The 23,502-nt window shown below is 45.6% G+C and overlaps 1 protein-coding gene across 2 annotated transcripts in view; it reads left to right on the forward strand.

Annotated features, from left to right (window-relative positions):
• VARS1 (valyl-tRNA synthetase 1) overlaps positions 1-21,507 on the forward strand; it is a 28,958-nt gene extending 7,451 nt beyond the window's left edge. For both annotated transcript variants that reach the window (XM_066614652.1, XM_066614653.1), the window contains 27 exons: positions 1,517-1,677; positions 2,715-2,799; positions 4,817-4,917; positions 5,872-5,999; positions 7,333-7,497; positions 7,613-7,694; positions 9,133-9,252; positions 9,357-9,465; positions 9,571-9,659; positions 10,150-10,240; positions 10,835-10,959; positions 11,152-11,255; positions 12,761-12,919; positions 13,387-13,477; positions 14,026-14,131; positions 15,065-15,135; positions 15,228-15,353; positions 15,447-15,551; positions 16,322-16,390; positions 16,868-16,946; positions 17,032-17,159; positions 17,367-17,522; positions 18,129-18,338; positions 18,779-18,890; positions 20,076-20,251; positions 20,899-21,048; positions 21,273-21,507. In XM_066614652.1, the coding sequence (XP_066470749.1) occupies positions 1,517-1,677; positions 2,715-2,799; positions 4,817-4,917; positions 5,872-5,999; positions 7,333-7,497; positions 7,613-7,694; positions 9,133-9,252; positions 9,357-9,465; positions 9,571-9,659; positions 10,150-10,240; positions 10,835-10,959; positions 11,152-11,255; positions 12,761-12,919; positions 13,387-13,477; positions 14,026-14,131; positions 15,065-15,135; positions 15,228-15,353; positions 15,447-15,551; positions 16,322-16,390; positions 16,868-16,946; positions 17,032-17,159; positions 17,367-17,522; positions 18,129-18,338; positions 18,779-18,890; positions 20,076-20,251; positions 20,899-21,048; positions 21,273-21,341 (3,167 nt within the window). In that variant the 3' untranslated portion in view covers positions 21,342-21,507. The remainder of the gene's footprint in view (positions 1-1,516; positions 1,678-2,714; positions 2,800-4,816; positions 4,918-5,871; positions 6,000-7,332; positions 7,498-7,612; positions 7,695-9,132; positions 9,253-9,356; positions 9,466-9,570; positions 9,660-10,149; positions 10,241-10,834; positions 10,960-11,151; positions 11,256-12,760; positions 12,920-13,386; positions 13,478-14,025; positions 14,132-15,064; positions 15,136-15,227; positions 15,354-15,446; positions 15,552-16,321; positions 16,391-16,867; positions 16,947-17,031; positions 17,160-17,366; positions 17,523-18,128; positions 18,339-18,778; positions 18,891-20,075; positions 20,252-20,898; positions 21,049-21,272) is intronic.
• The last annotated feature ends 1,995 nt before the right edge of the window (positions 21,508-23,502 follow it).

A 23,502-nucleotide genomic window follows, 5' to 3' on the forward strand; every position in this document is an offset into this window, starting at 1 on the left:
TCTCTGGTGGTGTTCTGAGGCCTTCTAGAGGCCTTAGAATAGTGTTTCTCAACCAGACATACTTGCACCACTGGTAGTACTCAAGGTGATGTCTGGTGGTACATACAGGACAAACAGACCCTCGCCACCTGGCAGCAGGACCAGCAGTGCTTGGTGGGCAGAACTCCAGCGTGCACTATTTATGCACTCAAAAAAGCCCTCCAATTCACCCTGAGCCTTTTACCAATGTTTGATGCATCGTGTCCTGTCTCCCAATCCAGAAGTAACTAATGATGATGACATTATCACCAGTTATTTCCAGTGGTACTTCCAATACTACCAAGCAAACTGGTTTGGCAGGGAACCATGCAAAGTGGCATGGCAGGAGACAAACATTGAAAAACACTGCCTTAGAAGGTCACTTCTGGTTTTCAGGGGAAAACAGGAAGTGATGTTTTAGGCCTTTATCAGGCTTTCTGAGGCCCAGGAAGGCTTCCCTGGGCTTCAGAAGGCTTTATAGATCTAAAATCTCACTTTAGGTTTTCCCCCAAAAACCAGAAGTGACCTTCTAAGGCTTCTGAAGGCCACAGAGAGCCCTGCAGAGGTGACTGGAACACGGCCCCAGTTACCTCTGGAGGATGCATGTTGGGCCAATTCTGCTGGTTCTGGACCCATGGATAGTGAAATCCAGGGGTTTTGAATTCACTGATACAAAGGGCCGACTGTATTTATTTTCAAAGCATGCCTTTTCTTCAGAAGTATTGTTTTATGTCTATGTAGATTGAGGGCCAAATCCTATCCAACTTTCTGCAACCATATTGCAGCCCTGAGGCAAGGGAACAAATGTTCCCATACCTTGAGGAGGCCTCTGTGAATGCCTCCCCATCAGAGGATGCAGTGCATACCCCATTGGTACAGCAGCACCGGCACTGGAAAATTGGATAGGATTGGGACCTTAGTCAATTCATTAATTTCATATTAGTTGTTTAATCAGGTTAGCAAGGAGGTAAGATTCCTGAGTTCTTGCCTAAGAAAATTAGTGAATGATTTAGAGATGGCATCAAGATGACATGAGAGAATACAGAAGGCTGGGGTGCCTTGGAAATACTTGTATATATTGTGTTTAAAAAATATCTCTCACTAAAAAGTGCCCAAAGCAGTCTGAAGCAGAATCTGTAAAACCAACTTAATACATTTGAACAAATTATGAAAACCATCTAGCTTGCAGCTGAATGCCAACCTAAACTGCTTTTACCTGTCGCTTAAAGACAGGCAGGCCTCAGCTGGAAGAAAGTTCTGGTGGTGCCACAAGGGGGAAGGCTCAAGCCTGCGTTCTGACAACCTCCTAGCAGATTGGCTGAGGAGCTGAATTGTCTCCTGCTTTATCTAAGAAGGGTGTGTGTGTGTGGTTCTTGCAGGCAAGAGTTGGAGGGTCTGGCACACCTTTTCCCTGTAACTCCATGAAAGTCCCCTGCTGATTAAACAAGCAATGTTAGTGAGGCAGAATGGATTTAATGGTTTATTTCCTATCCCTAAGAGTCAGTGGCACATCCTGCGACGGAGTTGCTGGAGCAGAGGGAGCTAACAGAACCACCACCCAAAAGTGCCTCCCAGCTGAAGAAAGAGGCCAAGAAGAAAGAGAAACTGGAAAAGTTTCAGCAGAAGAAAGAAAAGAGCCAGCAGCAGCAACAGGGGGAGGTAAAACTTGTTGTGCAAGAGCAGATTCAAACATTCAGTGAAGGCAAAAGGCAGGGCTGTACCATTTCTGATGGAAGAATGTGCATGGCATTACATTAATTCCCCTCCCCCCCAACTCCCTGCATATTGAAAGCTGGTATGTTGGAGACCTAGATTTTAGTGTCGTCTTTCTGATACATTAGCTCCCTGTGTGCAGGGCACAGTGTTTGTGGCTATTCTCAGTGTTTGTTGCGGTTTGAGGAATGAAATATGGTCCTGCTCTCTATGGGCAGCAGACTGGATTAGATTACCTTTTGGTTCATTGAACAAAGAGCACCCCCCACCAAGGTAGGGAAATGCCACTATTTTGGAGAGGGACTGTGAGGTAACATTCTGAAATGCAGCTGTCTCTGCTGTAGGAGCAGATGACTTGTATTAATTTATTTGCAACATTCATGAAATTTCCCCTGGGGGCTGGGGATAAGAATAGGCCCTCAGTTTGGCTGTACTTGTTGTAAGAGGCAACTAAACAGCCACCGGGTAGATGGGACTCGTCAGCCTGGGAAGGCAGCTCATCTGAGAGAAGGAAAACTCTGATCCCAAACCTCCACTGCCTTGTGGCTACATCCAGTTATGGAAAAGGCTTCAGGAGTCAACCTCGAGGCAAAATCAGGAGCCGGAGTCCCTGAGGCAGTTCATGGCTGAACACAGTCAGGTTCTGGCAACTCCTGCGACGCCGCTGGAACCAACCGTATTGGCCTCTGCCTTTCCATTGGACCATTTCAGAGAGGGGAGGGGGGATTTGCTGCATGGATAACAGACTATCCTCCATACCTACTTTACCCAGGCTTCGCGCACTGGAGAGGACACACTGTTCCAGAACCACCATTCAGAGCGTGACACCATAGTCTTCCAAGACTGAAGGATGCCAACAACATGAAATACCATTCTGTTCAAAATGCCCCAAGCAGGAGTGATAAATATATGTTTGAAAGCTGGATGGGGTTTAAAATGGCAGTATAAACTTGCCTGACACTTTTCCCCCTGCTATTTTGCAGAAGAAGCCAAAGGTTGAAAAGAAGGAGAAGAAGGATCTTGGGGTTATAACCTATGATGTCCCAACCCAACCAGGGGAGAAAAAAGGTATTGTAGAAGTGGGCAGGGGAGGGGGAAGGATGTGAGTGAAATGTTTGTGGGTGGGAGAGACTGGAGCTCTTTGCACTACCCTGTTCTTGACATCTGGCTCACAAGATGTATGAAGCTTCCTTACACTGAGACATGATAAAATGGGGTTTAAATTACTGCTAAAAGGATTAGCTATTGGGCCTTTCATTACTGAATGAATTAAATAAACTGTAGTCTCACTCATATGAATCAGTTGATTCACTGTGTTTGATGACACAGTTAGTGTCATCAAACACTCAACTTCGTGCTTCGTGTGGTCCAACTTTGTGCTTTCCTGAGCCTCAGGAGTCTATTGTGGGTGGGGGACACATGATGTGTCCTTCTAGGTCTCAGCCCCAACCAGTTGGACTCGCCTCCCCTCAGGGCCCTGCTGGACTGAGATCTGATGAAGTTGCCAGGCATCTGAGTTGGGTCGAGATTTTTCCCTCTGCTGCTTTCGGGCATTTAGTTCTAATTTGTTGCCTTTTAATGTGTTTTTGTGAGTGTATTTTTAAAAAAAAAAACTTTTACAGGGGGGCCCTGTGTCCGCAGATCCCGTATCCGCGATTTCGGGTATCCACTGATTGGGTCTGCTGGCCCCCTTTGGAGGTGAGGGGAGCTGGGCTTGGCTCACCTCTGGAGGGTCTTCCTCTGCAGAGGTCGCACGTGACCATTTGTGGCTACTATGGGCCTCAGGATGATGGAAAATAGCGAAAAATGCTACTTCCGATTTTTAGCTCCAGCTTCTCTCGCCCCCTCCCCTCCAGAGGGTGGGGAGCATCCCCGGTTATCTCCAGTTTCACTTAACCCTGAGCATTCCGGAATAGAACCCTCTCAGATACCGGGCCACACCTGTACTGTATTTTATTGCTTGGAGCCCTTTTAAGGGCCAAAGGGTGGAATATTAATCCCATAATAATTGGTTGGTTGGCAACCTTCAGTCTTGACAGACTGTGGTAGAAGCCTACAGCACCCGATATTCCCAGGCGGTCTCCCATCCAAGTACTAACCAGGCCTGACCCTGCTTAGCATCCAAGATCAGACGAGATCCAGCATGTGCAGGGTAACAGTTGCTGTCATAATAATTAAAAAAACTTAATTTTTAAGTTTTTTAATTAAGATTGGCAGCAGCTTTCTAGGGTCTTGTACAGAGGAGCTTTCCCAGCGTGGCTTTTTGAGATCCTTTTTCATCCGGAGACAGAGAGAGCCAGGGCCATATGCATGAAAATACACCCCCAACTATGTGAGTTGTGATCCCCTTCCTGTATTGGAGGCCTTTCATTTCATCCACTGCCAATAATAATAATTTGTTTCAAATAATAATTTGTACCTTATAGTAGTTAGAACATGCTGGAATCCCTAGCATGTATTCACTGCTGAAACAGAGACGCCTGTGTTGGCTTGGTCATGTCGTGAGAATGGATGATGGCCGGATCCCAAAGGATCTCCTCTATGGAGAACTCATGCAAGGAAATCGCCCTACAGGTAGACCACAGCTGCGATACAAGGACATCTGCAAGAGGGATCTGAAGGCCTTAGGGATGGACCTCAACAAGTGGGAAACCCTGGCCTCTGAGCGGCCCACTTGGAGGCAGGCTGTGCAGCATGGCCTTTCCCAGTTTGAAGAGACACTTTGCCCACAGTCTGAGGCTAAGAGGCAAAGAAGGAAGGCCCATAGCCAGGGAGACAGACCAGGGACAGACTGCACTTGCTCCCGGTGTGGAAGGGATTGTCACTCCCGGATTGGCCTTTTCAGCCACACTAGATGCTGTGCCAGAATCACCTTTCAGAGCGCGATACCATAGTCTTTCGAGACTGAAGGTTGCCAATACAAAACTAGGTATTGCAATGGCAGCCTTGCAAATGATGGTACTCATTAATTAGGAACAACCTTTTCTTCCAGCTTCCCTTCTGACCCAGACTGGGTGATGGAAGGGCGAATGGGAGAAGCAGGCCACTCTGTCTTGTTCACAGCCCTTCTGCTTTCTCCCTCCAGATATGACTGGCTCAATGCCTGACTCCTACAGTCCGCAGTATGTTGAAGCTGCCTGGTACCCCTGGTGGGAGAAGCAAGGATTTTTCAAACCAGAATATGGGGTGAGTGTGGGCTTGAATGTTGTGAGATGGGACCTCACAGGGTCATTTGGTTAGCTGCTAGTTTGCCCAGGATGGATGAGAAGGAGTCACCTCTGAAAACATGGGATCAATGAACTAAATTTCTTCAGGCTTCCCCCTGCGCCCAAACGTAATACTTACACTGACATAACATTTCCATTTGCGTAATGCCCCTCACACTCATTATTTTAGTTAACCTTCCAAGAACTCTATAAGGAGATCAGTATTTTTTTCTCCAGGTGGGGGTCTGAGTCTGAGAGGTGATGGCATCCTAAGGCCACCTAATGATTTACCATTACACTGTCCTTACCTTCTCTATACTCATAGTTTCTTTCTGCACTTGTTAGCAAATGCACAGAATTGCCAAGTTGCAACCCGGCAGTCAACCTTGCTTCATTTAATAGTTAGTTCTGCAATGATGGAAGAGGACGAGAATGCAGCTGCCATTTTTCCAGCCTGCTCCTTCCCTGATCCATTTGCTGACAGGGAGCCTCTGCTCATCTGGGTGGAAAAATCTGGACTAGACTCTTGGGAATACTTGCCACGCATGGTTCGCCTTGCTTTGCACAGCCTAGAATCAACCAAGACGTGTGCTCAGGTGTTCTTTCCAGGTTCCTCCTTCATTTTGTCCTGGAAGGCTCCACAGGTGAAGAGCAGAGCCAGTAAGCTGGACAGAAATGGCCTGATGTGGGAATCTGAACCCAGGGGTTATCATTCTCAAGTTGGCACTCTATCCACTGCCCTGTAAGCATTTGAGGATAGTGAGTTCTCTTTAAAGTGCTTGTCCCAAGGGTGATAAGTTTGCGCCTAGCAATGTTGGCTGCCTCTCTCTCCCAGTGCTAGGAGATCTGTTTTTGGTATAAAGAGTGGGTCATGGGTTCATCACAACCAGAGACAAGGCTCTCTTTCCTCACTGAACCTTTCTCTCCCTGCCAGCGTTGCAACGTCTCTGAGCCAAACCCCAAGGGTCTCTTCATGATGTGTATCCCACCACCCAATGTTACAGGATCTCTCCATCTTGGCCACGCCCTAACCAACGCTATCCAGGACTCCCTAACTCGATGGTGAGGCTACACTCAGTCATTCTCACTCATAGTACTATCCTAGCATGTCGGCTCAGAAGTAAGCTCCACTAGGTTCAGTGAAGGTTACTTCTAGGTAAGTGTACATAGGTCTATGCACCACTGACATCACTGACCAAGGGCGCAGTCCTAACCCCTTATGTCAGGGCTTTTCAGCACTGGCATAGCGGTACCAATGGGACATGTGCTGTATCCTGCAGCTAGGTGTCACTCACGGAGGCCTCCTCAAAGTAAGGGAATGTTTGTTCCCTTACTTCAGAGCTGCACCGCCCTTATGGAAAGCTGGAAAGCACTGACATAAGGGGTTGGGATTGCGCCCTAAGGTATCTTCAGACATCTACCAACTTGTGTGCTGGTTCCACACATCTCTTCAATTGCTTCCCTTAGATGTTTGAGTGTTGCAGATTTTCTACAATGAAATATGTATAAATTAGAGCTCATTCACATGTGTGTGCATTTTTGGAGACATCCTGTATTTTGCTTATTCATTAATTACAACCACATCCTGCCTTTTTCCCATTGAGGTAGTACATGTGGGGTTCTGAGGATTCTCCCCTCCTGGAATTGGCTAAACTGAGACCTGCTTAGCTTCAGCAAAGTGGCTATAATTTGCCTTCAGACTGTGGCCACTTTACCCTACTTGTGGGCTTATCCAGATTAACAGGTGAAGTGTGCCCTCCATTTCATTGGTGAGAGAATCCCAATTCATGAGCACACTGGGCTGTGTAGCTTACAGTCAAGGGGAGTAGAGCTCTGAACTACTTCTATAGCAGGAGTAGTGATGTGGTCAGGAGGAGCACACAGGTACTGCCTTTGAAATTTTTTTTTGAAGGACCTTAGAAACAGTCTCTGTAGAAGGCAAACTGAGAAATTTATCTAAGGGCATATGTTAATACCTAGGTCAGTATCTTTTCCCAGAACTACCTGAGAAATAGTATGTACCTCGTATTACATGAAGGCTACAATCCTGTGCAGATTTGCCAGGGAATAAGTCTTATTGGAATGAGTGGGACTCACTTCTGAGTACACACATGTAGGTTAGACTCTAATATACCTTTTTTTTAATTTCATTTGGGGTATTTTAATTCCATTTTAAAATGTTTATACATTTGTTCTAATTATTGTAACCCACTGTAAGAGTTGGGAATAAAATGAGCTAGATTTTAAAATTAAGTGTATTAATTTCAGAGTAAAAATCTGTAGAAGGGGAAGAAAGCATTATGATGAAGAAATTTTTAAGTTGATGTTGTTATATCTTGGTTGGGTGTGGCACTGGGGAAATGGCAATGATCTGGAAAGGCTCTTTGCCTTGCAGGCACCGGATGAGGGGCGAGACTACCTTGTGGAACCCTGGCTGTGACCACGCTGGCATTGCCACTCAGGTGGTGGTGGAGAAGAAGCTGTGGAAGGAGCAAGGAAAGACGCGTCACGACCTCGGCCGCGAAGCATTCATTGAGGCAGTCTGGAAATGGAAAAATGAGTGTGTTATTGTGCTGGCCCCTTTTCTGAATGTCATTTATGGATGCTTGTTGCATATCCAGCCCTCTAGTGACATGCAGCAGTTAATGTGCTTTTCTATATCTCTTTACTTGCAGAAAAGGTGATCGGATCTACCACCAGCTGAAGAAGCTTGGTTCTTCATTGGACTGGGAGAGAGCCTGTTTTACTATGGATCCAGTAAGCTCTGCAGGGGGAGGGAGAATGTGTATGTGGGTGTCAAGCTATTCTGTGTGTCCTGTGTATACCAAAACATATTTCTGCAGCAGCTGTAGTCCCACAGCTGTGTCCTTGATACACTCCTTCATGGTAAGCAGATCCACAAACCAAAGAGCTACTGCAGCAGACCAGTTTCCTCCCAGTGTTCAGGAGTGTCATGTATTCACTCCTTGGCCCAGCACATATGACTTGAGGCTGCCACACACCTAGCATCCCATGCGAGCAACAAGTCTGAGAGACTGGAAAATTTAAGATCCCAGGAAATTTCTGGGGGCCCTCCTTTGGCTCCTGGGCCCCCTTTTTGACCCTGGGCCCAGGTACAAATTACCCCCTGGACCCTTCTCATGGGCTTTGCATGCAACCACCACCCCTTCACACAAAAAATACAATTAAATTTGTAATAAATAGAGAAGATTTATTAGAGATTTATTGTTTATATTGAAGATTTGTGGGTTACTGCTTTTTTTGCTGGCTGTGGGCCATTCATTCTCCACCCTCTCTGGTGGTCCCTGGGGGACCACCTGGAAATAATCAAAGGAAATTTTTTTTTCCCTGAGAGTTCGCAGACCACTTCTAAGGGTCTCGCAGACCTCTGTGGTTCCCAGACCACATGTTGGGAACCAGTGGTCTAAGGTCACCCCTTTTTATTAGAGGTTTGTTTCCAGTTATTAAGATTGGTTTACACTACAGTCTAAGGGCATAATCCTAACCATGTCTACTCAGAAGTAAGTCCTATTTTGTTTTTTTGGGGCTTACTCTCAGGAAAGTGTGGTTAGAATTGCAGCCAAAGTCTTACTAAACACAATGGGCTTACTTCTGAGTAAAATAAAAAACACTGTTTTCAACACCTCTACTTATTATTTATTAAACTTTTGTCCTACCCTTTCTCCTAAGAGCTCGGGGCCAAACACAGTCTGGCCTCATTTTATCCTTGCAACAACTCTGTGAAGTAAGTTAGTCTGTGGAAGAGAAACTGGCTCAAGATTACTCAGTGAGTTTCATGGCTAAGTGAAGATTGAAAACCAAGCACCTCGAATTGAAGGTCAGCAGTCTGGCCACTCTGGCTCCTGCCTACTCCTGGCTCAGGCTCTTAACCATTAAGCTCCACCAGTTCTCTATGCTCAGTACTAAGAGCCTAATGAACTCAGTCCCCTGGAAAGTGATCTTGCAAACAGTAGAAAAGCAAAGTACTTACCTGCTGAAATGTCACCTGAAAGTACAGTGGTGCTCTTTGACGAGAGCAAATGCATCTTAACCCTACAGTGCATAGACATTGATCACCAGTCCAGAGGAAACAGAAGTCTGATTCCCATGGAAATTTTCAGAATTCAAGTGTGTCTAGCTAAGGATGGAAGAAATTGAGCCACATTTTTTAGTGTTCTTTTTTTGTTTCCAACAGAAACTCTCTTATGCTGTCCAAGAGGCTTTCATCCGGCTTCATGAGGAAGGGGTTATTTACCGAAGCAAACGCCTCGTCAACTGGTCATGCACCCTCAACTCTGCCATCTCGGACATAGAGGTGATTGGGGTGGGAGAACAGAGAGGGCACAAACCTTTGCATCAGTTGCTCTAATATTGAAAGTAGAACACTGTGTGTGACTCTTGCTGTCTATTTCTCTGCAGGTGGATAAGAAGGAGTTAACAGGCCGAACCTTCTTGCCAGTCCCTGGCTACAAAGAGAAGGTTGAATTTGGGGTGCTGGTCTCCTTTGCTTACAAAGTTCAGAGCTCAGGTGAGAAAGGGGGCCTGGTAAGCAGGGATTGGGATCTGGAACTTTTCTCACTGACTCATTGTTGGCTCCATTCTGGGCCCAATTAACCACCATTGTCCTTTCTAGATGAGGAAGTGGTGGTTGCGACAACCCGTATTGAGACAATGCTGGGTGACACAGCAGTTGCCATCCATCCCCAAGATCCCCGCTACCAGGTAAAGAATCCTAAGAGCAAAGGCACAGAAGAGATGCTATAGGGAAGATTTTGGAGAGGGTGGGAGGACTGTAAGCTCAGCGAGAATGCCAGGCAGGTGAGTGATGATTCTCAATTGTGGCTGTTTCTTTATCTTGTCTGTACATGCATGCATGTGCACATCCCTCCCCACCCCCAGGAGAATCACCAGCTGGACAAGAAGGGAGAGACTCAAGTCAAGGTCCTTTTAGAATAGAAGAGTGGGGTCCAATAAACTGTAGTTTATCATAGCTGGTTCTAGTCTTCTCCATACTTGTCACCATCCAGAGGTCCAGAAGCTGCTGTTCACCACTCAGAGGCAGGTTCCCTTAAAAGAAAGGCTTGATGCAGGAGCTGGACTAGGAGGCATCTCCCACTTCCTTCCTAAGGCTCATCTTTTGTCTTTTTGGATTATTTATTTGGATGAGATGGTTCAGTAAGTCTTCCTTCCTCTTCCCCAATTTCTCTCCTAGCATCTGCATGGCCAGAATGTCCTGCACCCTTTCACGGGGCGGCTTTTGCCTGTTGTTTGTGATGACTTTGTCGACATGGAGTTTGGAACTGGTATGCTATGGGGGTCAGGGGCTGGTGGGCAAGGGGTATGTGTCGGCCTCTGCCTGTTATCCACAAATTAAAAGTAATAGCTCTATGGATTGCATGGCCATTTCTTACTGGAAGGATTGCCTCAAAGTGACTGAGCACATATGAGCATTCCTGGCTTCTATGTTTGAAATGTAAAATAGGATTGCCGGTGGAGACAGGAGCTGCAGTAGGCAGGGCTCTTCAGAGAGTGGGGGATGCATCTGTGTGTGAAAGGCAGGCAAATTATGGAATTGTAATGAAACAGGAAGGGCCTGAAAAAATGGGTGTGTTTGGGAATAGAGGGGAGGAGCTACAGAGGGGGAGGAGCCTAATAAGAAGGGTTCTGGCTTAATTTGAAGAACCTTCCAAAAGAAGGGTGGAAAGGGCATTCTTCCAGGCTTAAGTCTTTAGTTGTGTCCCAGAGGCGGATGGGGCACACCCTAAGATCTTAACTCAGGAATAATCCCAAGACCTCAAGTCAAATTTGAGGACAGGACAGCTGTCTTTGGCCTTTGTGGGTCATAATCTGAATGAAGATCATTCTGTCCTCCTGTGTGTGTCTCTCACCACTCTCAGGTGCAGTGAAGATCACCCCAGCCCATGATCAGAACGACTACGAGGTTGGCCTGCGCCATGGGCTTGATTTTGTCTCTATCATCGATGAGAATGGCTGTCTTGTCAACGTGCCCCCTCCTTTCTTGGTATCAATGGGATGGGAAGAGGGAGGTGCAAGGGTCTAGCTGAGAGGGCCCCTTTAGGTTTGATCCTTATTCATGTGGGGTGGGAATAGCCTTAGGGGTACATGGGGATCATACCTCAGTGGTAAGGCCTGGGTTTCCTTTGCGAGCCTTCTAACATTGCAGCTGTCTAATTTTCATCTCCTCCCTGTTCAGGGTATGAAGCGGTTTGATGCCCGTCGGGCGGTGCTGGAAGCTCTGAAGAACAAGGGACTCTTCAGAGAGGTGAAGGATAACCCAATGGTGGTCCCAGTTTGCAGGTGAGGAGAGGTGGTAGGATAAGGGAATAATTTAAATCAGGGGTGGCCTACTTCTGGGGGCCTCCCTGTTCTTCAGACAAGTCAGAGGGGGCAGAACCCTATTTTGCCACATTCAGTGACCTCTTCATAGATGTACAAAAACAGATCAGTGCTATCTGGCCATGTGGTTTTCACAGTTATGGTGCACACAAGCTCCAGCCAGGACACGACATACAAAACCCAAGAAGAGAGATGTGACATTAAGGTGCCAAATCAAATAGCAATCTGCACACCTTGCATGTAATGGCAAACTATGGTTTGCCCAAACGAAGAAGTGAGGGAGGGGAGGAGGGAACGTGTGTCCCCAATGAATGTTTCTGATAGCCAGATCTTGTTTGAACCAAGCGTGATAGGACAGGGGGTGGCCAAGTGGTTTGAGGCATGACTTCGTTTCCACGGAGGCATTTTGGTCTCTGAAGAGAGGCATGGATTAAACCCATTTCTGATAGCCTGGATTTAGGGGGAAGAGAGGCCATAGCTCAGTGGAAGACTACATGGTTGTGTGTAGAAGGTTCCAGGTTCAATCCCTGGAACATTTCTACATAAGCTCGGAAAAATGCCCCTGCTCTTAAATTCTGGAGATCCATTGCTATTCAGAGTGGACAACACTCTGTGAACTACTCTTGTTGAAAACCAGTATATAAATATTCTTAATAATAATCTGAGGTAGATAGACTAAGAGCCTGATCCCTTAAAAGTTGTTTTCATACGTATCTGTGACTTGACTGAGGCCATGCTAGGAGTCCATGCCAAAGGTGGAATTTGAACTCAGAACAGTTCTTGACCATCCTGCCTTTCTTTACAAACGGGAAGGATTGAATAGGGTGACAGGTGGAAGCCTCTCTATGAACACAGTTGGCTCTGTTGGGAGGCAGATGGTCTTCCTTGTCAGGAATTTGGAAGAGTTGAAGAGGTGGAGGTGGGATAGAGATTGGACAGATTTCTGGAGGAAAAGTTCATTGCAGGTTACAGGTCATGATAGGTATGTGTAAGCTCCTGATTTTAGAAGTAGGCTACCCTAGAGCACCCGATGCAGGGAAGGGCACCAGGACGCAGGTTGTGTCTTGATGTCTTGTGTGCTCCCTGAAGCATTTGGTGGGCCACTGTGATATACAGGAAGCTGGTCTAGATGGGACTTTGGCCTGATCCAGTGGGGCTCTTCTTATGTTCTTATGTGTGTGAAGACCATACAGTATAGACAAAAAAAATGATTGGAAACAGATGATTTAGCTTCTAGAAAGAGACTTTGAGAGTAAAAAGGTGTTCTTGGGAGGAGAGAGGGGACTATATGAACAAGTGCAAAAATATCTGGGCTTGGATGAGGGGGGCTATGTAGAGTTCTAGGAGTCTTTATCAGGGGCAGAGGTTATCTATGACAGGAGGTCTGTGAGCCTGAGGCACTGGCATATTCACGGACCTCAGATAATACCATTTTTTCTCTTTCCTTCTACTTCCTGTTGCCTCAGCCGCTCCAAAGATGTGGTGGAGCCATTGTTGAAGCCCCAGTGGTACGTGCGCTGTGACACAATGGCCCGGGGGGCAGCCGAGGCAGTTCGCCGGGGTGACCTACGCATTGTGCCTGATTTCCACCTCAAAACCTGGTTCAGCTGGATGGACAACATCCGGTGAGATCCTTACCCTGTCTCTTCACCTTAAGAATGATGGCTGGACCATGATCCAACCTCCTGAAATCTGGGTGTGTGGGCAGGCGGGCGGGCAAAATAATCTTTATTTCTTGGCCTTTCCCCTACTTCTCCCCACAATTGGGATAATATAGAAATGCTGGAGTCTGGACAGAAATTTCCAAACATTATTTTCTCATGTATGTGCCTGATGGTGTCAGGAAGTATCTGTGTTATGCCTTTTTAAGCCAGGGTGAACTTAGAATGATTTTAATTTTCAGTCTTGATAGTCAAGTATTTACTACTATTCCCCCCCCCCCTCACGCTTTCTGTCTTGTCTTGGTCTTCACCACCTGTCCCTTCAAGGAAGGGTTTGTGCGTTCTGTTCGTTCATGTTCATCAGAAACGTTATAACTCCATAGGGCAAGCTGTGATTATTTTTTTCCTCAAACCCCCCTCTCCTGTTCTAGGGATTGGTGTATTTCTCGGCAGCTGTGGTGGGGCCATCGTATCCCAGCATATTTTGTGATCGTTGATGACCCCTCTGTCCCTCCAGGAGATGTAAGATAGTTCTCTGAGCCAAGTGGCAATGGGCCAGGCAGGAAGTGGAAGCCTTAAAAGGGCTGAGCAGAGGGGTTGGAGGAATGCAAGGAAACAGGCTGTTGGCCTTTCTAATTGCCTTATTTAGAATCTTTACAGGGATCACTGCAACAATGACACAGGTGCAAAATAAATATTACATAGTGGAATATAGATAGCTTGCATGTGCATACCCTCCCAGGTAGCATGTGAATCTGATCTGAGAAGGAGCAGATGGAATGCGATGAACTATAATTGTACAACTAATGGCCTGCTTCAAGCAGCATGTTAAACCTGTCTGCCATTAGGATGGGCATATGCACCGATGTATGTATTTAAATGTCACCTAGCTTTCAGCCTATTCCACTAAAACATTTTAAATCGGTGGATAGTCTGGGCACTCTAGTCTGAATGGATTGTCATCTGCTTGTTTGGGATGGTGAAGGCAAGATGTTTTAAATTGCCTGAACATAAGTAGAGTCCTGCTGGATCAGGCCAAATCTATGCCAAATCTCTGGTCTTCTTTCCAGGATACAGATGGTAAATATTGGGTCAGTGGCCGAAGTGAGCAGGAGGCACAAGAGAAGGCAAGCAAACTCTTCAAGGTGACCCCAGATAAAATCACGCTCCGGCAAGGTACAGAGAAGCGATGTGGAGTAAGGGAATTTAGCAAGGAGTTTGTGTAGCAGTGGCAGCATTTGCCTTTCTTCTTGTGGGGGTCTCTACTCATCATCCTACAGCAAATTGGGTTGGCACAGTTGTCTCTCAGCTGTTGAGTGGTTCATGCTTGTTAGAAACAGGCAGAGAAATGTGGGGCTGGCTGACCTTGGACTGGCTGGGTATCCCTGAGAGCAGGCAGGACACCTGAATCTGCTCTCCCTACCTTCTCTCCAGTCTGCCAACATGTTCGCAGTCTCCATGCCATTCGTTGCACCTTTAGCTCTTGCTGTAGGAAAACATTGCAAATATTTTTGAAAACACAGGATCGGCATCTCTTATTCTAGCCTCTGAATAGCCATTATATTGATGGAAAATGTGAGTTCCTGGGCATGGAATATATACATTCGTTGAAGTCTTTTCTCCTTGCACCCCCTCTTGCTGCTTAGCGCTCTTAGTTTCTTGCCCAATGATCACCCACATGTCTGTGCTCCAAAACATATTACATGAAGTGTTGTAAAACTGCTGCATGCTTTCTTAATTGCTCAGGCTAATGGCAGGTTATCCAGAACCAGCTGTGTGGAGTTGGAAGGGGAGAGTGAGGGTACTTGAGGGGCCATAGAGGAGACCCAAAGGGAGAGAGGTATAAGTATGAAACTTATCTTAGCTCCTACAGAATCCACCTGAGTCTTCCATTTAGCCTAGTACAGTCTACTTGACAGACAGGAACTCACCACAGTCTTGGGCAAAGTTATTCCCAGCAGGCCTGCTACCTGAGATCTTTGAGCTAGAGAAGAGGTCTGACATGGAATCAATCAGCTTGAATGAAAGCTTGAACTGCTTGGGATGTCAAAAACCCAGTTTCTCTTCGCAAATTGATGACCTGTGTTTGTCTTCTGTCCCATTTTCCAGATGAGGATGTCCTGGACACCTGGTTCTCATCAGGTCTGTTTCCCTTCTCGATCTTTGGATGGCCAAACCTGGTATGTCCTTACTGTGAGGCTAATGAAGTGTGTTGGTCTCTGCTCTACTCCAAATCTTCTTCAACCTTTCTGGCTTGGTCCTTCTCTTCTAGAGTGAAGATCTCCAGGTTTTTTATCCTGGGACCCTCTTGGAGACGGGTCATGACATTCTCTTCTTCTGGGTGGCCCGCATGGTCATGTTGGGCCTCAAGCTTACAGGGAAGCTGCCGTTCAGAGAGGTAAGAGAGGCTCTGTTGTTTTTCCTCCTTTCCTCTTCAGCCCGGTTTCTTTGCACTCCTCTAATTTCTCTCCTCCTTGTGATTCAATTTCAGGTTTACCTTCATGCTGTTGTTCGGGATGCCCACGGCAGGAAGATGAGCAAATCACTGGGGAATGTGATAGATCCATTGGATGTTATCGCTGGCATTACACTGGAGGTAACTCATTGATTTAGGGTGCAATCCTATGCATGTCAACTTCTAAGCCCTATTATGTTCAATGGGACTTACTTCCAGGAAAGTGTGGATAGGATTGCAGACTCAGGCTTTCAGCAAAGTCAGGCAAGTGTCTGTAAGCCAGTGCTACAATGGGTTTGTAGGACTTTAGTGAAGGTTGTTGTTTCTGTTGCGAGTGGATGCTACAATAAGATGCTTTCCTTTTGAGAGCTGTGCATATTTTTCCCAGGGCAGAATCTGCAATTGCCCTAACACTTGAAATGGTCACTGTGTTTGAAGGAAGAGTGTATGAGCTGGCTAATGACGAAGGTTATTGATGACCAATCTATGAACTGCACCTGTCCCTTGCCTGGATTTTGGTGGCCTGATCCTAACTAAGAGGAATGCTGGATGAGAAACCTGTTCTGTGTTTTCCCTAGTCATAACTCCCCCCCCCCGACTTTCCTAGATGCCCAAGAAGCCTCTGACATTGCAAAAGGCTCTGGGGCATCTTGTTATGGCTGGGTGGAAGCAGGAACCAGAGGAGCAACTAGCAGACGCAATGCAGTCCTGCTCTCATACTTTCCTCCTAGTTTCCTGGCACTCCCTCTCAGAGGCTTTTGCATCTATTTAACCCCTGCTCATGACACTGGGCTGAACAGATGTGAGAAAAGAGACTCTTCTGGGATTGTGCCTGAATGCATAATACCCTGTTGGGACACCCTGGCTGTGGCAACCCACAAAAGACCAACTTTTTTCCTCTGCCTCTGTAGGGCTTGCATGCTCAGCTGCTAGACAGCAATTTGGATCCAGCTGAGACTGAGCGAGCAAAACAAGGACAGGTATGTTGTTGTTTCATGTCCTTCTGGATGCTGATTGGGGCACAGGCTTGACCCGGCCCTGTTCTGTTTGTGTCATTTTGTTGTGGATTCTGGGCTAGAGAAAAAAAAAATGGCCTCATCAACCAGCATAGTGTGCAGTGGGGCTACAGACTGATTTGCTTAATTTCAGAACAAATACTTGTACCCATATACAGCTGTACTTTTGCTTTAACAGTCTGAATATTGTTTCTGATATTGCGGGTGGGAGACCGTCCAGTAGCCCATTTTAGCCCATTTCATTCACCTTAATCGTGAATTTTATACTGATGCAAATAATTTTTTTAGGGAGAAATAGTGTTCTCCTCAATACCATTTGTTTTGAAGTTATGAGAAGTGTTGTTTTTTTTAAAGTAGCATAACTATGACATTATAATAGCTAGGGATAATGTCAAGCTTGATCTGGATCAAAGAATGGTTGTACCTTTGATTCCTTCACAGAAAGCAGATTACCCCAATGGAATCCCGGAATGTGGAACTGATGCGCTCCGATTTGCTCTCTGCGCATATACATCTCAAGGTAATTTTTCTATACAGCCATCTAGGCTTCTCTTCCTTCCCTCTTTCTTTTTTTAATGTCCCTTTTCCTCTTTTGTTGCTCTCAGGCAGGGATATAAACCTGGATGTGAACCGGATTCTGGGCTACCGGCATTTCTGCAACAAGCTGTGGAATGCAACCAAATTTGCCATCCGTGGCCTTGGAGATGGATTCCAGCCACAACACAGCCCAGAGGTGAGACTGTTCCCCGTGGGTTTTCCACTCTTTCATTTTTTTCTCCTTTCAGATCCCTGAATACTTGGCATTAATGTTACAATGAGTTCAGCACACACTGTTGTTGGGGGGACTCCTCATTTCCTCCCTCCCTGTGTTGTGGTTTCACTTTCACCATCCATGCCACCAGGAGCATTTCCTTCTTAACTGAGAAATTGTCTGTTGCAGCCTAGTGGCTCAGAGAGCCTCATTGACCTCTGGATCCTGAGTCGCTTGAGCCACGCTGTGGAGTTATGTGATGTTGGATTCCAGGCCTATGACTTCCCTGGCATCACCACAGCCATCTATAACTTCTGGCTCTATGAGCTATGTGATGTCTATCTGGTGAGTTGAACTTCCTGAAAGATTTTTGTTTTCTTTCTGTCTAAGAAGCCTTTGGTAAATTGTATTCTTTCAGCCTGACTCACCTCATAGAATTTTCTTAAGGCTAACATGCCGCTGTGAGCTTTTTGGAGGCAAGGAAGGGCTTATTCTCTAGTACAGTGGTTCTCACACATTTAGCACTGGGACCCACCAGGACAGAATGAGAATCTCTCAGGACCCACCGGAAGTGATGTCATGACTAGAAGTGACATCATCAAGCAGGAAAATTTTTAACAATCTTAGGCTGCAATCCTACCCAAGATTAAGTCCCATTGACTATCATTGTTAAAAGAATATACATACTAGCCTGTTCAAAGTACAGGTCTGCAACATTTCCCCAAATGCAGTCACATACCATGGTAGCATCAAGTCTAATATATTAAAAATAAAATATTGAAATGAATGGGGACACACCTGAAACTGGCTCACGACCCACCTAGTGGGTCCTGACCCACAGTTTGAGAAACACTGCTCTAGTAACTTATTGATACATAATAAAAAAGTTAAAACTGCCATAGACATATCAGACAGCACTCCATACATCCTGCTTTATTCCCCACTTTTCAGGAGTGCCTAAAACCCGTATTTGCTGGTCCAGATGAGGCTGCAACCCAGACAGCCCGGAATGTTCTCTACACTTGCTTGGATGCAGGACTTCGTCTTCTCAGCCCTTTCATGCCTTTTGTCACAGAGGAGCTTTACCAGCGGCTACCTCGACGGTCTTTCTCCTCTGACCCTCCTAGCATCTGTGTCACTCCTTACCCCAATAGAGAACAGGTAACGTGGAACTCTCAAGTGCAGAACCAGAAGCATTCTGGCGCAGTGGGAAAGGACAGTGTGTGTGGGGGGGGGGGGGAACAAGCCTAAGGGCAGAAATTGTAAATTAAGTTTAAACAAGCAATAGCGTCTTAACCCATTTCTGCTCAGCCCACAGGTGTACACATTTGATCCCTGTTGTGTATATGCAGCATTGGGCAGAAATGGCTTAAATAAAAGTTTTAAATTTATTATTACAACTTTTAATTGACTACAGTGGTTTATTCATATAAACAAGTGCACCCCACCAGGAAAATAAAGTGCCGTTTGTTGTCAAGGTCAAGAAAAATCAGCATTCATCCCTGGTAGTTGTCTGAATTGTTGATTTTCATTCTTGAATCATGATGCCCAAAACATCACAGAGCCAAGGCATGATTAATCCTGTCTGTGTCTTACCTCAGTACCACTGGAGGAATGAGGGCCTGGACAGCACCGTTGACTTCATCTTGAGCGTAGTTAGGGCTGTGCGTTCACTCCGAGCCGACTACAACCTCACCAAGACAAAAGCTGACTGTGAGTACAGAGCGTGTTGGGAAGGGAAAAGATTCTTTGTGATGGGGAAGGAGGAGAGAGTAAGGGAGCATGTTAAGTTCAGTAGTCACTACCTTGCCAAGGCTGAAATGCTGCTAGATTGTGAGGTAGAATAAATTTAACTTGTCTGTAAAAGCAGAACTGTTTCAGTTCAACTGCACCATGAGTGAAAACGACACTTAGGGCACAATCCTAACCCACTTTCCAGCACCGACTAGTGCCAGTGCTGGAAAGTTGGTTAGGATTTGGGCAGAGAGAGAGAGAGAGGCCCATGATCACTTCATGAACTTCATGGCCAAGCAAGCGTTTTGGCTCAAGTTTTCATGGTTGGTGGCCAACGCTGCAGCACAATAGCCACTCTTTGAGTAGTGAAGAAGTAGTCTGATCCAGCTGGGTTTAATGTGCCACTCCCTCACAGATTTGTGTGAGAAGCAGAAGATCCATGTCGTAACTAAGATATTAGTTAATTTAACTCATGCCTCATTTTGTGTGTTGTAAAGATATGCATTGTTGTTGTTGATATTAATAAGAATATTTACTGTTGCAACAAAACAGTTCACAAAGTGGTTTGAGAAAATCCAGTAGCTAAATGGCTCTGTATTTCCAAAGGGCTCACAGACTAAAAACCTGTAGAAGAAACATCAGCAAACAGCCACTAAAAAGATACTGTGCTGGGATGAATAAGGACAGTCCCGTCCCCCCACCCCACCTCCACTAAATATAAGAGGAGCACCACGTGGGAAAATGCCTCTTTGCCCAGTTAGTGCTTAGAATTGTGGGATTCTTATAGGCTTGGAAATCAGAAATTGGGATTTGGGAGATCAAATAATAGGCTGTGTGTGAATTCACACATGTGTGAATGTGTTGGAGTATTAGCTAGGATGTGATAACAAACTATTTTTCACCCTTCTAAAATTGGCTTGGTCTCCGATTAACCTTCAGAGAGAGGGACATCCATAATATCTGGGCAATTGTTGAAAAGTATTCTTGCTTTTTTTCTTCTTAGTTTGGCACAAGGATGGAATACTTAAGTTGATGCTTCCAGTAGGTCTGAGACATCATGAAAGGGGATAAAGGGGTAAATGCAGTCTCTGAAATGAATAGAACTCAAAGCAATTGTGGTATAGTTGACACAGCATCTCCCCCTCTCTGATCTCCTCTTCCCAGGTTACTTGCAGTGCCTGGATTCTGAGACTGCAGAGGCTGTGACTCGCTGTTCCGAATACATCCGCACTCTCTCCTCCTCCATGCAAGTGTTGGTTCTGACACCTGGAAAAGCACCCCCTCCTGGCTGTGCAGTAGCTATCGCCTCTGACAAATGCACTGTCCACCTATTGCTCAAGGTAATAGAAATAGTTGAGAATAAGATTTATGGGCCTTTATGCACAACTGTTTTACTTCACAGTTTTGGGCGGACACACTGTGGTTCTAACTTAGCCAGGCTGCTTTTCCTTCTCTGCCACTATGTTGTTATCTTTCTTAAGGCGGGTGCACAACTCATCTATAGTATTTCACTAGATCATTGGAAAAATGGATATGCCACACAGAATGGAGCATTTTGAGAAATTTCTAACCCTCAGGATTTTTAGTCAAGAGCTTGAAAAATGAGGTCACTGGATGTAGTCATACCCCTAATGCCTCAGGTTATTTTAATGTTTATATGTAAACTATTGTTTTAATATAGTTTTATAAGCTGCTTTGGGTGCTCTTTAAGGAGAAAAGCAGGATACAGATTGAATAAGTAAATAAAATACTGAATGGTTTTGAGTAGAAGTTACAGCCCAGCTGCTTTGATTACAGAATAATACCAGTTACAGAATTGGTGTACAGAATACACACCAAAGCTTGAAAGGCATGCTCTTCAATACAGTGTCCACTAGGAGGAGCTGCAGCTGTCCTGGGAGAAGTGTAACTGGAGGCAGAGTGTACGCTCAACTCTAGCTGTTAATCATATGTGGGCTACCTTGAATCTTTCCATCTCCCCTGTCAGGGATTGATCGATGCTGAGAAGGAGATCTCTAAACTGGCAGGCAAAAAAGCTGAGTTGCAGAAACAAATTCTACGGTTGCGTGAGCGCATGGACAGCCCAGACTATGCTGCCAAGGTTCCCACCAAAGTCCAGGAGGCAGACACAGCCAAGGTAATGCAGACCAGCATTAGAACTCAGAGCTCTACAAAATCAGCTGTGTGTGTGTGTTTGTGTGTGTGTGTGTGTGTGTGAGAGAGAGAGAGAGAGAGAGAGAGAGATGGAAATTTGGCAGCTACGTGCCTTTCATGGGGATGGAGGAGGGAGCATTCTCAAAAGACTGAAGACGATGGATGCAGAGGCTCTGTTTACAGATATATATTTTTTCCTTTTCCCAGCTGAGACAAAGTGAGACTGAATTGCAAAAGGCTGAAGAAGCCATCAAGAACTTCAAGAAGATGATCTGAAATTTAGTGAAGAGATTCATAAGACTATTAGAATATGTTTATCTGGAGGCTGAGATTGGAGAGGAAGCCTTTTAAAGAGACCTCATCTCCCAAAAGAGGAGCCATTTCTTTCTTGTCAGGGCATTTCTTCGTTTATTATATTTTCTGCAGAGACATTAAACTATTTTGCTCAGTTAAACATTTGAATGGTCATTGGTGTGTAGAAAGGTAAAGGGGTAGAGGGGCAGTGCGAATGCCTAATCCTTTGATACTATGGATTGTTTCACACATGCATGTTCATCACTCACTGATAGCAACATCAGTGGTGACTTGTATGTGTGAACAGACCATCCCCCAATAAAACTATAAGATAACCTTAAACCTAATGCTTTCCAATGAAGTCAGTCCACATATTCATCTGTGAGTCATTGAGGAATTAAAGAATGAGGAAGTATGTAAGTTATAGGAATGTATGATCCAAGTTTGTTGAGAGTTGGGTAAACAACAAAATTCAAATTCTGCAATTGGGCATTCCAACGTCTGTATCCAGAAAAACTGGATTCTACAGCCTGTATAAGTTACACACATTAAGCACAGTTTCTCTTTGCATTTTTTGGCTGCTGTTTCACATGGCATTTTTTGGTATTTCTGGTCCTGGAGAGAAGCTGTAGCTCAGTGGTAAAGCTCCTACTTTGCATGTAGAAGATCCCAGGTCCAGTCCTTAGAAACTCCAGGCAGGTCTGGGAAAGATCTGGGTCTCAAACTGTGGAGAACTCTGACAGTCAGTGTAGACCAGTGTTCTTCAGCCTTGGAGTTGGGACCCTAATGGGGTGGCGAAGCCTCAGTTGTGGTGTCGTGGCAACTTATGGGAATGAAAAACGTTGAGGACCACTGGACTAAAGCACAACCAGGTAAAGAGGGGAGGCATCTGGTGTGCCCCTTCAGGTACCAGGATATAGTGTCCCAGTCCTGTTCAGGTTCTTAGCTTCCACTAGTGCCAAGCTTCATGGTAACTTTTTTTGCCCTCTCTAATAAAAATATTTGGTTAAAATGAACAGTGCTTGGGAGGGCATAACGGGTGGGGAACGGCCAGTGATGGGGCAGGGAGTGGGCAGATAAGGTCCCAGGAGGGACTAACGGTGGGGATCCAGTCCCTTTATTCATTGGTATGAAAAAGGTTGAAGACCACTGGTGTAGATAATACTGAGCTAGATGGACCAGTGATCTGACACAGTATAAGGCAGCTTCATATGTTCATTGCTAAAATGCTGTTCCAACCACTAGGCATTTTATTCAGTCACCTCTGTCAGAAGTCAACTCTCAGTGTATGCTGCTTACAGTTTAAAGCACACCATTGCAGCCATATGGTCTAGAAACCTCGCTTTTGGAAAACAAAGGGTTAAGATTCTCGGGAAGTTTCTGTGCTGCTCATGCATTTCCTCTCCCTGAATTATGGCATAAGCTCAGCCCTGTGTTTTATATATGAGGCCAGTTGGGGCCACAAGGCTGATCCAAGGGCATGTTCATGTGAATACCAGGCAAATCTCTAACAAAAACCCTTGACTTCCGACGAGCGGACTTCCCTCAAATGAGGAGGGTGGTTAGAAGGAGGTTGAAAGGGAAGGTAAAAAGAGTCCAGTCTCTACAGAGAGCATGGAGGTTGCTCAAATCAACAGTAATAGAGGCCTAGCAGAAGTGTATACCGCAAAGGAAGAAGGGTTCCACTAAGTCCAGGTGGGTGCCCGCATGGCTAACCAGCCAAGTTAGAGAGGCCATAAAGGGCAAGGAAGCTTCCTTCCATAAATGGAAGTCTTGCCCTAATGAGGAGGGAAAAAAGGAACATAAACTGTGGCAAAAGAAATGTAAGAAGGTGACACGGGAGGCCAGGAGAGACTGTGAGGAACACATGGCCAGCAGCATTCAGGGGAATAATAAAAGCTTCTTCAAATATGTTAGAAGCAGGAAACCCGCCAGAGAAGCGGTTGGCCCTCTGGATGGTGAGGGAGGGAAAGGGGAGATAAAAGGAGACTTAGAGATGGCAGAGAAATTGAATGAGTTCTTTGCATCTGTCTTCACGGCAGAAGACCTTGGGCAGATACCACTGCCTGAACAGCCCCTCCTGACCAAGGAATTAAGTCAGATAGAGGTTAAAAGAGAAGATGTTTCAGACCTCATCGATAAA

This window comes from Tiliqua scincoides, chromosome 2, assembly GCF_035046505.1.
Source record: "Tiliqua scincoides isolate rTilSci1 chromosome 2, rTilSci1.hap2, whole genome shotgun sequence".
In the NCBI taxonomy this organism is placed as follows: Eukaryota; Metazoa; Chordata; class Lepidosauria; order Squamata; family Scincidae; genus Tiliqua; species Tiliqua scincoides.